The sequence below is a fragment of the Ochotona princeps genome, chromosome X (genome assembly GCF_030435755.1).
Source record: "Ochotona princeps isolate mOchPri1 chromosome X, mOchPri1.hap1, whole genome shotgun sequence".
NCBI classification, from domain to species: Eukaryota; Metazoa; Chordata; class Mammalia; order Lagomorpha; family Ochotonidae; genus Ochotona; species Ochotona princeps.
The window spans coordinates 20575297-20589313 of record NC_080865.1 but is presented as its reverse complement, the minus strand read 5'-3'; the positions used below and the strand labels follow the sequence as shown (position 1 = coordinate 20589313).

The 14017-nt window shown below is 36.9% G+C and overlaps 1 protein-coding gene across 5 annotated transcripts in view; it reads right to left on the bottom strand.

The window, feature by feature from the left end:
- The window catches only part of DMD (dystrophin), a 1951117-nt gene that overhangs the window by 1344026 nt on the left and 593074 nt on the right, over positions 1 to 14017 (bottom strand). For all 5 annotated transcript variants that reach the window (XM_058659083.1, XM_058659078.1, XM_058659079.1 and 2 more), the window contains one exon: positions 5506 to 5681. In XM_058659083.1, the coding sequence (XP_058515066.1) occupies positions 5506 to 5681 (176 nt within the window). The remainder of the gene's footprint in view (positions 1 to 5505; positions 5682 to 14017) is intronic.

Below are 14017 nucleotides of genomic sequence, written 5' to 3'. Positions count from 1 at the left end.
TTTCAGCTCTGACACTGGAACAGAAACCAGACACTAGCACTAGTCCTTATTTCTAAATGAAAGAAAGTTATTTAACTTTCTGGACTTCAATTAACCTGTAGCTGTGGACAAGTCTTGTCTATTCAGGAAAAACAGGAAGCAAATCATTTACAATGTTTTGTTTTTTGTGGGATCACAAAATATTGTGGGATCAATTCATCACATAGTAAAAAAAAAAATAGCTTACAGACACATTGATCATCTCATCAGGTTTTCCAAATGAATAATTTCATGATTTTAACTTGAGGATCCAAAACACATATTCCAAACAATATATTAGGTATGTGATATTACAGAAAGATAAGTCTAATCTGTGTCCATCTATTTCCTAACTGGAGAGGTGAGAGGAGTTAACATTATCTGGAAAAATAGCCATATAAAGAAAGAAAACAAAAGCAATTAACCAAAAAAAGACAGTAATACAAGTCTGTCTCTCAGCCAATGCATGTTGCTATTTAGTGAGCATGCAAGACATGCTAGAAAACGCAAATACTCCTAACCCTGAAGAGGTGAAAAAGATACTAAATGAACATAGGTATTTCTAAATGTCTCTATACTGTCCTTAAGGTCATTAAATTAAAAAAAAAAAGATGCAACTTGCTACTTGTTTCACCTGATTGATAAAAAAAATGTAAATGAAAGATTTTGTGAAAAGTCTTTCAAAATAACTGCCTTATGATTAGAAACTAATCTCCTGGATAAATGCCTAATAACTAGATAATAGATTTAGTGTTAACCTGCTCTGAGTTTCCTACTCTGATAATTACCTATATGTAAAATAATATCATTGAACCACAGGGATAATTTACTGGTAGAAATAATTAACTTGTGACCTAAGATCATTAAACATTTTTTTGACTCTTAGTGTAAGGAGAAAAATTTCACAGTAAATATAGCATCTGTAGAAATAGCATCATTATTAAGAAATCAACTAACAGTCTCTCGGAAACGTCAAAGCATGGTACCAACTTGATATTTAAATCCCTTAATAATTTTGAATAAGCACTAAAATCATAAAGTTGTAGCATTACTAAACATTGCTATGGCCATGTGCTGATGATGAAGCACAATTCCACAAAGTGGCAGGTAAAATGCTTAAATGATATTAGAATATCAAATTATAGTTATGAGTATTTGAACAGTACCACTCACTCTTTCAACATGTACTTATTATTTATTGTACGCACAGTGCTTATTAGAACTGAATCTATGTAAAGGATAAGGAAATACAACCACAGACTTAGTTTATTGTATTTGTTGTCAAGAAAGTTTATGTGTGTCACAATAGGGCATATAGCAAAATGAATGCTATGTAATTTCCTGAATGAAGTGGAAAGATCTCATGAAAGCTAAACATAAAATTTGTGAGAAGAATACTGAATATAATAAAAACATGCTTGTGTCTTATTCTGGAGGCATTTGGACTTACTAGAATCTCACATCTGGAGGCACAGCATAAAAAGCAGTATTTTGGATATGTTCATTTCAGACAGATTAATTAGAAAAACTGGAAAGTCTCATTAGAGGTAAATTTATGACTTGGGTTATGGAGTTGTCATCTAGAATGATCAGAAAGTGGCTGAAATAAGGCATTTGTCCAACAACATAAGAGTGACAATAAATGAAGAGAAAAGTAAGAGAAAGAGATTGACAGAACTAGGTTAAGTCAGAGGGCTGGTTCTTTTTAACGACACAGAAGTATACTGTTGTATTTGTCAAGTCTGAGAGGATGCTTTCATGGAACCTTTTCTTCATCTGTGAGGATGTCGACAACACCATCCCCCACATTAGCTCTGCCCACCACCATCAACACCTCCACTATGGCTCTACTCAGCGTGTAGAATGCATATGCAGTTATGGTTAAAGACAACACATTTTTACATTCGAAAAAATTAAACTTGGTGTGATGCCTAGATATACCAGTGAAAATACACAGATCAAATATTTGCCACATGAAAAAACAAACTAAGTCATGTAAAAAGTGGTAGGGCACAAGATGGGGAAGTGTGGGGCCCAGCATGGAAGCCTAGCAGCTGAAGTCCTCGCCTTGCACGTGCCAGGATCCCATCTGGGTGCCAGTTCAAATCCGGCGGTCCCACTTCCCATCCAGCTCCTTGCTTGTGGCCTGGGAAAGCAGTTAAGGATGGCCCAAGGCCTTGGGACCCTGCACCTGCATGGGACACTGAGAAGAAGCTCCTGGCTCCTGGCTATGGATTGGCTCAGCTCCGGCCATTGTGGACACTTGGGGAGTGAATCAAAGGATGGAAGATCTCCCTTTGTGTCTCCTCCTCTCTACATATCTGACTTTCAAAAAAAAAAAAAACAAGGTGAGGGGCATGTGGTACAAGCTCTAAGAGGACACAACTTTTAAAAGAACAGAATTTGTTCGACTTGAAGGTTACACATTTGATGACATGTTGCTGGATCTGATGTGTGACAAGGGGGAGATACTAGCCAACCAAGAGCTTTTGATGGTAGGACACCTCTTCAACTCTCCTATTTTAGGTACATTCAACCCTGGTGAAGATTATCAACTACAGAATTTAAGTATTCCTCAGTATTTGCCTGTTGTCTTGATTCAGTCTAAATCATTAGTGTGCAGTCATATGGGCAGTATTCATATAACTTTGCTACAACAGGACATATATGAGGGGCCAGCACTGTGGCTCAAAACAGGCTAATTCTCTACCTGTAAGCACCGGCATCCCACATAGGCTCCAGTTTGTGTTCCAGCTGTGCCACCTCTGATCAGCTCTCTGCTTATGGCCAGGTAAAGCAGCAAAAGATGGCCCAAGTTCTTGAGACCCTGCACCCATGTGGGAAAACTCAGAAGAAACTCTTGGCTATTGGTTTCAGATTGGCTCAGTTCCAGCCATTGCGGCCATTTGGGGGAGTGAATCAGGGGATAGAAGATCTGTTTTTCCTTCTTTCTCTGCAAATCTGTCTTTCCAATAAAAAATGATTAAAAGTTGTTAAAAATTATAACACATCTGTTACGAAAGCTGCTTCTATTTCTATTTAAGCTGGAACAGCAGGTCTCATGTCAGCTTCAGGCAAGCCATGAGATCACCTTAGTCACCTCATCATCTCAGTCATACACCTAAGGAAAAGACATTTTACTTCACATTCCAAGTTCTGTAGCCAGGTTACCTTCAGCAACATCCTGGCTGGAGCACTCTAGAGTTCTGTGTAATGGTCATAACAGCCATACATATATCGGAAGTTATTTGCAAGAATAAATGCTGTACAGATAAAGCATTTAATCTACTGCTGAGTACATTTTAAAACCTAAATAAGTGTTAGCTTTTATTTAAGTAATCTTTCTTTATGTTCCCAATTGGACAGCTCATTCTAGGTACTTATAAAAACTGCTGAGAACATATGCTACAAGCAGAGTCTAGGAGACAAAAGTACTCCACTACTACCTATTCTGGCAGAAAACAGAAGCGTATGGGAAAGTTCTTTTCTCACTGGATATGTTCTCTAAAAGTGGAGCCAGGAATACAGTTTTCAAGGTAGATACTGAAATAAAACATGTTTTTTTGATGGTTTCTCTGTTAGACAAGTTCTGAAGAAAGTAAAATTATTAGGCAATTTGATTTCCCTATTAGTATACTAGCATATTCGCTTGAGGATTGTTGCCTTGGAACAAAGCAACCGTACATCTATATATCTCCTAACTATTATATGTAGCTAAATATTCAAGGGCCATTAAATAAACAAACATATATGCAATTAGGTGTAATAAAAATAAAGTCATTAAGAACTTTACCCATTTTTTGACACCAATATTGGTGAAAATTTCACTTGTCACTTACAAATGATTCTGAGTTTAAGAATCGTTTAACTAGTGATGGGCAAGATAATAGATATTTCAGGCCTGTGAACCACAAAATTCCCCCCCCCCTTTTCTTTTTTGAAAGGCAGATTGAGAGAAATAAAGAGATATATAAAGATCTTCCATCTGCTGGTTCATGCCCCAAGTGGCCACAACATCAGAGCTGAGTTGATCTGAAGACAGCAGTCAGGAGCTTCTTTTGTGTCTCCCATGCAGGCACAGGGTCCCAAGGGTCTGGGCCACCCTCAATTGCTTTCCCAGGCCACAAGCAGGGAGCTGGATATGAAGTTCAGAAGCAGGGCCATGAGCCAGTGCCCATATGGGATCTCTGGTGTTTGCAAGATAAGGATTTAGCCACTTAGCCATTGCACTGGGCTCATAATACAATTCTGTTCCAACTCTTCAGACCCTGCTGTTGCAATGCTAAAGTAACAATAGATGGTATGTAATTGACTGAATGTGGCTGCATTCCACTTAAATGTTGCTAATAAACAATGGAATTTGAATTTTGTAAAATTTTAAGTTGCAACCTCATCTCATTTTGATTATTTTTCGTCACTTACAAAGGTAAAAACAATTCTTAGCTCTTGAGCTTCATAAAGTGTGGCAGTGAACTGGATGTGGTCTGTAGGTCATAGTTGGTGACTCCTAGAAATTTTGTTCAATCAAGCAAAAATGACCAGTAAGAAAAAGCAGAGTAATTTATGTTGCAATTATCACAGAGTGTCATAAGTCACAAACTAACAGAAAAGTACTTAAATTTACCAAATAATGTGTTTCAATAGCTTTGCTAGTTTTTGCTTTGCTAGTTTTTTCTTTGCTTAGAACATCTGACACAGTATTTTTAGGTATGTGTTCTTCCCATACTTCTGTACACTGGCATACGAAAATTCTAATGTCAAGTGTGCTCCACGCATTACTAAACATATGCTGCTTAGAAACATAAGGCAGATTTTAATGTTATTCCTTAAGCTGAGAATTATAATAACTGGAATAAAAGGGAAATTGTATCTTCATGATTTTCAAGCTAGGTGTGCATTTATGAAATTTTATGGCAATCATTTTAATGCATCCACTGATTTACATTATACCTGACTTATCTGCAATGTCTACTTGAGAATTTCCACAAAAGGAAAGTTAAAAATTCTAACACTTCCAATATAAGAATTTATAAATATCAGAGAAGAGATCTGTTCTGCAATTACTCTTGATTTAGGGTGTGCAGATTGAGACATTATGTTCTCATAAACTAGCACAAGAGATCTTGTCTATTATTGGTATATCTTTTTCATGAAAACGTACTTTCCATTACTGGAAGAAAGGCATATAATGCAAAACTAGGGACTGTACAAGTTAGTCTGCTGTAGGGAGAAACTTTGAGGATTAAAACATATCTGTGGCAGTTTATTACCTGTAGGTTCTTTCAATTGAGGAAGTCACTAAGTATTCATTGTTTCTTTCTTAAACTTTCTTCATAATTTCTCTCACTAAATTAACATTACAGCACACCAGAGCTCGGGAAAATATTGTTGAAGTAAAAGCAGTACCTGCAAACCAGGTGTATATGTGTGTTTCTGATTCATCATGAATCTTCATTTGTTGAAACCCCATGCATAAGATTCGCTCACCTTTTCCTGATTTCAGAATCCACGACAATCTGCCTCTTCTTTTGGGGAGGTGGTGGTGGAAGCTCCTCTTGAGCATGCTTTACCAGGATTTGTTCCCTTGTGGTCACCATAGTTACTGTTTCCATTACAGTTGTCTGTGTTAGTGATGGCTGAGTGGTGGTGACAGCCTGTGAAATCTGTGAGAAGCATTGAATCAGAGGTCATACAATGCTCGAAAGGCTGCAGCAAAGATTGCTTCGAATGGCAAAGGAAAATAATGAGAAACTATTTCTGCTTGTTGGTAGATTGACCTTCAGATCAAAATACCACCACATCGAACCCAAATCAAATTGTTATCTGATTTCTGTTGCACTGACTGAAATACTGTGGGACAGTAATTTTAAAACCAAAAGAAAACTTAGTATCTCTTCAACTTACTGGTCAAACTTTAGGAAACAAACCAGGTGCAGGAAAAAAAAAAACACTGGGTATCATTCTGTTTTTAAATAGGCACGCTGTTTAAAGTGCTCACAATGTAAATACAAATTTCATCAAAATATCCAAGCCAAAATCTCACTGCCTGGCACATTGAAGACATCATTGACAGCTCATAGATGCTATTTTTGATTGATAATGGACTATTCTATACATTTTAGAATTCTTTGAATTCTATAGTTGCTATTTTAATCAAATAAGTGAATGCCTCTTAAAATTACAATGAAAGCTTAACAAATTATTCAATAAACATCTTCATGTTGAATATTCTTCAAATACTTAAAACCAAATTATTGTGGCTTAACTTATTTTAATGAACATGTCCAAATTCTTCAGATTCCAAATTCATCACTAGAGACTCAATGGCACTATCTACTCCACACTGAGGACAAAGCTCAGTTCGTCAGTGTTAGGACTTCAGGTGGTTTCTAATTCCAGCTATTCCAGAAGAAGAATCCCGTGAATGTAAACCTCCTTGCCCAAGTTCAGAACACTCCTGTTATTAAAGTTACCTCTTTCTATGCTTATGCTTATTCTTCTAGTAATGAGATTGTTCTGAAGGATCTGTTTCCAAGAACAACAATAACAGAAAGCCTTCATTGGCTTTGATTTTATGTATTGGGCGAGGGATCTGCAGCTGGGGTAAAGGTGAGTTACAGTGATTTTGCTGAACTTGCCAAGACATATGGAAAGAATTTGGAGTAATCTCCAGGATGCATAAAAGATGACTGAGCAATTCAATGGGAAGCATGGGGAAAACCCTGGGTACTTTTTTCAGCATCTAATTTGGGCATCGGCAGTAAAAGAATGAAACCCTTTGCTACCATTTCTAATGTACACACTGATGCGTTGGCATACATATTTCTACTATGTTATCCTTTGTACAAACCACATCTTCACATATGCAAAGAACTGAGGGAGTTTTGTTATGGTCAGGACACCATGACATAATGAGTTTCTATGTGTTCCTAGTATAGGTTTCGTCTTAAGACTGTTACAGATTCATTATTTAAAATCATTCATTATCAATTTTCATTATATAGTCCATTGACATGTTATGTCAAGATGAAAACAAAGGTATTTTTAAAATGCTTAAAATACGAACTCAAGCGTAATTGTACCCAACATGAAATGAGCTTTACATAACCAAGTTTATCTGTAATAAAAAAAGGTAGCTTTTAAGGTCTCAATATTTTGAAGTCTGATGTGATATTTAAAAGCCTCATCAAATATCTTTTGCATATAAACATGGCTAGAAAATATTATTTTTCAGGTTCAGAACATAACTGATTTTAACTGAAGGTAACAAAATGGATACGAATGAATAACATCAGTCGTTGGTGAAATAAGCTAGTCCTCAAAAGACAGATACCATATGTATTCGGTTTTGTGGTAGCTAATACACAGAGTACAAAAAGAAAATGAAATGTGAATGAGTGAAATTGACATTTTGAGATTTGATTACTGTTTATAGCTCTTGTCTATACTCTCGAGGGTCAGTGGCTTTTCTGCCTACTGCCTACTGAATTCTGCATTTAGTGGAAAGTTAAGTTTGGTACTATAAGGTAAAGTGAAGATGTGTTACTGTAAATGTTAGAAGAAAAATAAAACAGTAGAAAGGAAGGCAGGAGCAAGGGATGCAGAGAGGGTGGGCAAAAGTACTTGTATGCTTTTGAAACTGGAAAAATGACATATCTGAGATTTCCCCATTTTATACAAGTATTTTTTAAAATGTGCAGGCAACAGAAGGCCAAGATTCTGAAAATTTAAAGCTATTTTTGTTGCAATTTTTTACTAATCTTGTCGAACAGTATCACAAATGAGTATCTGGCAGAGAAATTTATTTCTGTAACGTTAGTAACATTTTGTATTGACAGTCATGATAAAATTTGGTAGATGTGCCCATGGGTGGTAAAGTGAAATGACAACAAGATATACTATGACATTGCAATTAAGGATATAGCAAACCATGTAAGAGAAAAAGAAGCATTTTTAACAAAACAGCAAGATGCGGGCTTGTAATTTTTTGACAGTATAACGGCTACTTCACTGTAATGGACAATTGCGACTCTTTCATTTGGGATAAAGAACTAGAAAACAACCACGTGCTGACTTGTAAAGATAGTGAAGAACGTGTTATAAACAACCAATTAATAATTGCTTTCCAAATTCATTCGAAATAATCAGAGTACAAACAGCCACATACCAAACTTTTTCATGGCTCTGACTTACTGCTCATTAACACGTGCATGTCACAACCATGATTAAATCTGCACAAGGCGGGGTCCACACTCCCAGGAGCACACGACCCCTCCCTGTGATACGGCAGCAGCCTTACACACTGACAAAAATCTTAGAACCAAGAAGACTTCTTTATTTTGAACTTCCTCCAACTAAAGATTTTTGGAACCCACCAACCAACCCACACTACTGTCTTCTACCAGACAAAATCTTTCATCAGCCTCATTCTCAAACTCTGTAATGCCGTTTATTTATTAGAATTCATCTGGTTTGGGCCGAATGAGGTTAGCCTAGTGCCTAAAGTCCTAGCCTTGCATGTGCCAGGATCCCATATGGGCACCAGTTTGTATCCCGGCAGCCCCACTTGCCTTCCAGCTCTGTGCCTGAGCCTGGCAAAGCAGTGGAGAATGGCCCAAAGCCTTGAAACCCCACACCCACGTGGGAGATCCGGAAGAAACTCCTGGCTTGAGATCGGTCGCCTCTGGCCATTGTGGCCGCTTGAAAAGTAAACCAGTGGCTGGAAGATCTTTCTGTCTCTGCTCCTCTATAAATCTGCCTTACCAATAAAAAATAAATAAATCTTTGAAAAAAAGGAGAATTCGTCTGGTTTATGCTCCAAAGCCAGTATTTCCCGTCTGGACACCATCTTCATTGAAAGCAAGGTACCACCGCTTTCACTTCTTCAACAGCTGAGTTACAATGTTGCAATTGAGAGGCAAAGCAAGTTCTCTTCTTTCGGAAACATGCCACATAGCGGGTGAGGTTACAATCATAATAATTATGAAACAAAGGTGGATGCCACATGAAAAATCATGACCAGGCAAGGGAGCAACGTGTGCTGAATACATAGTAATCAAGCAAACAGTACAAACTCGAAATGTTACAGATTTTTCTTTGCCAGCATCTTAACATTTAAAGGTATTTTGCTGCCAAAGGCTTAGTATAACATTTATCCCTGCTCACAGGGTCATTTATAAAAGTAAAATACTGAATACAAGCTGATGTCAGGAGGTGATAGTTTACATCACAGTAAATGCATGTGATACGGTACTGTACATACTGCAAAGATTTAATGTCATTGAAAAATGCTGGCAGCCCTGTGCAGAGTGAACAATGTAAAATATAAACAGTGGTGGGTTTTGCGCAAAGAAAACACAGAAAATTGCAATTGTACACTATGTATTTCCATATTCATTTTGCTCCTTTTCTATTATGAAGTAATATTGTCCAAAATGTGGTTTTTACAATAAGATTCTTTTCTTCAAAAGGAAGGGTGAGAAGGAAGAGGAAAGGGGGGAGATGGGAGAACAGAGCTCAGCTGGCCAACTGGGGACTGAGACAGTGGTAAACGAAGATCTTTGCGTCTCTTCTTCACTCTGTAAATATGCCTTACCAAGACAAGTAAGTAAACCTTCAAAATATGGATTTCAAGAAAATGAATAGTTTGAAGCAATGCAAAGGTTTCTTCTGAGCACTGTCCCCTGGCAACTGCAGGAATTGTGCACTTGTAACACTTGGAAGCCCAGTATGAGCTCCGTTTGTGGGTTTTTTTTTTTTTTTTCGGTCATTCCTTCTTTATTTGGAGAGAAGAAAAATCAAAGCTGTGAGCTGGAACCCCCTTGGAGGAAGCACATGATGTGTCAGTAGTTGAGTCTGACAACCACCAGAGAGGCATGAGGTTAATCCCCTAGTGTCTCGCTGAAGCCTGCCCTAGCCTAAGCTGTCATGAACATATGGGCGGTAAACAACAAACAGCAAATATTTCAGTTTCTGTCTCCCAGGACCCTGAGCTTTGAAGTTGATTTGGAGCCCCTGGTATGGGATATGAACCGCTCATGTGTGATTTAACTGCAAAGCCAAATGCCTGTCTCCATCCAACTTAGTGACTATGCTCATTTGGTCTTACAATTGCTCAGCATTCTTTTCTTTAATTTTTGTTTCAAAGTTATAGAAATGGATCTTCCATCTGATGATTCAATCACCAAGTGCCCACAAGAGTCAGGACACAGGCAAGACACATCACGGAGCCTACAACACAATGTGGTCTCCCACATGGGCAACAGGGGCACAAGTTCCTGACATTTCATCTGCTCCCTCTCAAGAGCGGACATTGGTGAGAAGCTACATTTTTCCCCATTGATGGGGAGTGTATCATTTCATTTGCATGACCATACCCAAATTCATAAGACTGAAAATTGACACAATGATGTGCTGTAATCTTCATGTGTACAAGTGTTAGTTCAACAAATACTTTAGCTAATACTACAAAGAAATCTGTGCAAAGTAAGTGAAATAAATCTAACTTAAGCATGTATGAAAAAGATACAAATAACTAGGAAGTTCAAAAAGGTGAAATTCACACCAAAAATTAGATTTGATACCGGAACCGCAAATTGAAACAAGCAAGGGCCGTTCCCTAACAAGAGGAGCAAAGCAACCCTCAGCCACATTAGCACTGAGCATCACCAGGGAACAATCAGTTAAAATCAGAGAAGAGAAATGGTTCCAACTTTTTGCTTTTTACATGGGTCATGACATCCTAGTTACTTGTATCTTTTTAAATAAGTTCCTGTAATTTGATAATTGATCACCCATAAGGAAGTTTGATTGCTTGTAAACAACTGAGATTGTAAATGTCCCTTTCAACACTGTTTTTGCTACATCTCATGAGTAATGATATTCTGTTTTATTGTGATTTCTTCAGCACCACACGGGTCATGCAGTATCATCAGTTTCTACAAGGTGGTTTTTGGATTTTCATCACTCTAGCGACGTATTGGTAATTTTGCAGCATGCTCGTTAATTTCATGTTGATGAAAATTTACTTTTTCTCCCTGTTGTGGACTGTGTTCACTGGCTCTGTATTTAAGGGGATGTATAATAGAAGTATAGCAGAGACTGATATGTCCCGATGTGGAGACATAGTGCTGTGTGCATCTCTGCATCCAGACCAAAGATGGACTCCCAGTGAAACAACTGAAAATATCGTAACAGTAGGATGCTGGACTCTCCAACATTGTCCATGCCTACAATGTTGGGAAACACTTCAATAACGGAATGATGGACTGATGACTGTTCATGAAGGATCATCAATTGTAATCACTGGAGGGGAAATCAATGGGGATAGGAGGGGAATTTGGGAAGGGGGATGGGAAATGCCAGGGCCTATGGAACTGTATCATTATATATATATATATATATATATATATATATATATAAAAGGTTGATAAGTATGGCACAAAGTTCTTTATTATGTTGTTTGATGCACAATTATAATCGCTTTGTGAGACTGCACTTTGAACGGTTTAAAGCATGCTGCAGAATCACAGCATCACCTTTACTGATAGTAGCTGAAAGCTACCTCCACGGGCATGGTAACCCCAGGCATGGACATGCAATGACAAGGATTTAGGTCCTTAAGCACCAGGAAAGATTTACAGATTGAACCTTGGGAGAATAGGTGATTAATCACAAGATTATAAAATACTTTATCTCATTCATTTACAAATAAATTCCCATAGTAAAGTATGGCATACCATTGGTACTATAGTTCATGATAATAACTTAACAACTAAATTTTAACATTATTGCTCTGTTTTTCTACTGATAAGGCAATAAAACCCCTTGAGCGGATACTGATGTTGGAATCATGAAAATAATTGGAGTCAAATCTTAAAAGACATCATTATATGATTATTAAGAAGGTTCATTCTGAGAAAATTTCCCTTTAAGTTTTATGCATTTTGCCCTTCACTTCAAATTATGTTTAGTTTAAGTTGTGCCAGCAGGAAGAGAAGCACCTTGGCTCTGAATTCATATTAAACCTAGAATTTGAACAACCATAGGAATTAACTGCACCTATAAAAATTGTAAAGTAACCCAGTTATTTTTAAGATATAGCTGATGTTCCTCTTCAAAAAAATTTGTTTCCAGAAATAAACATTATCTATGCTACATTAGGAAAATAGCCAATTTCCAATATGTGTTACTTCATTGTTATATAATAATTATAGCTTATATACACTGATTATTTTATCTTTATAGTATACTAACTACAGAAGAATGATGAATGGAATGTTAGTAGGTCCAGAAATTTGTACGTTTTGAACAAGAAAATAACTTTAGTTTACAATTACCTACCAACTGCATTTGAAGTCAAGAGGGTGGATAAACTTGTAATATCTTCACTAACTACTCTAATGTGTTTGATGGATTGATTTGTGAGAGAGAGGGAGAGGAAGACAAAGATCTCTTATCTGCTGGGTCACTAACCCAGGGTCTGAAAAGGTCATGACAAGGCCGGATGCAGGCTAGGACTCCAAAGCTCCAAATTCAATCAATGTCTCCCACACAGGTGGCAGGAATACAACCACTTAATCCCTCACCTGACACCTCTGTGTGTATATAAACAGAAAGACAGAATCAAGACTGGAGTGGGGATTTCAACCTGGGCATTCTAATATACAATTCTGGTGCCCTAAACAGCATCTTAACTGCTAAGCCAAACACTACCTTGCGCTTGCAAAGTTTCACTGAAAATGTCAAGCAAAGAAAAACATAATGTGGACATTTCATGCTAGACACACTATAGAAGCATGCCAAAATATATATTTTCGATTTTAAAATGAGAGATTCCAAGTTAACAGTATCCACCCATTAAATTTTCAGTGCCTGCAACAGTTTGTTGTTTCAGACAGTAAATTTATAACATGAAATCACACTGATACACAAGGCTCATTTTCAAATCCCAATTTTACTTGGAAGTGGCAAAAATATTCAGTTACTTTCCTGTTATTTGAGGGGTAGTTGCTTTCACATTTTTATGATGAAACCTTTAATAAAGTAACCAACAGATGCTCCAAAATTCAAGGTGCTTATTAACAAATTAAAAGAAGATGGAAACCTAAAATAAAAGGCAATTTAATTTTATTCTGTACAAAACTGCTTAGGTTTTATTGTTCCTATTTTTTGTTGCTGTTTTTGGACTGGCAGTAGGCTTACTAGGTTTGGGAAGCTTTCAGAAACCAATGAAAAGTGTTGTTGAATGAAAAGCCTGAGAATTTTTAATTAAAATTGCTGACAAAAAAAGAGAAGCAAACAAACTATAGCTACATCACATGTGTCAATAGGTATATAGAATTATGCCGTGAGAAAGGGAATACCCAGGATGTAGATAAGATTTCACAAAGAGTAAAAATAAAGCTCTTTCAAAATAAAAATGAACTCTGCAAAGATGAAGCAATAAATGTTTTATTGGTAGCACTTCTGCAGCACTGTATTTGCATTTAGAGTATAATGAAAAACCCTGCCTTGTCATCTCCAGCCTTGTTTCTTATCATTCATGTGTCCTGCAGGAGTTCTAAGACTCATAGTACAACAAAAGTGATATTGTATCTCTCTAACCACTTTTTCTGGACATCCATGGGTGTCAGCAGTTACAGATGTACACAGCATGAACATGATACATCATGTTCAGGAACCAAGGAGTTCTGAATCAATTCCTTTCTTCTTCTTCATGAGAAAGAAGACAATTTATATTGTAAAAAAAATTTTTAATTCAAGAATGTTTGAATTCACTTGTTTTAATTCTTATTTTTAAGTATCAGTCGCTTAAGTTAATACTTAAGTATCCCAATAGATAACATGGAATATGAAGAGTATGGCTTTTGCAAATTGTACATGGTTTCAACTGCATGGGGAAACAGTACTTCAAATCACTTACTGTGATAGCATTAATTATAATCGATGTCTATCACACCTTATAATCAATATAAATTTGTATTCATCAGGGTCATAA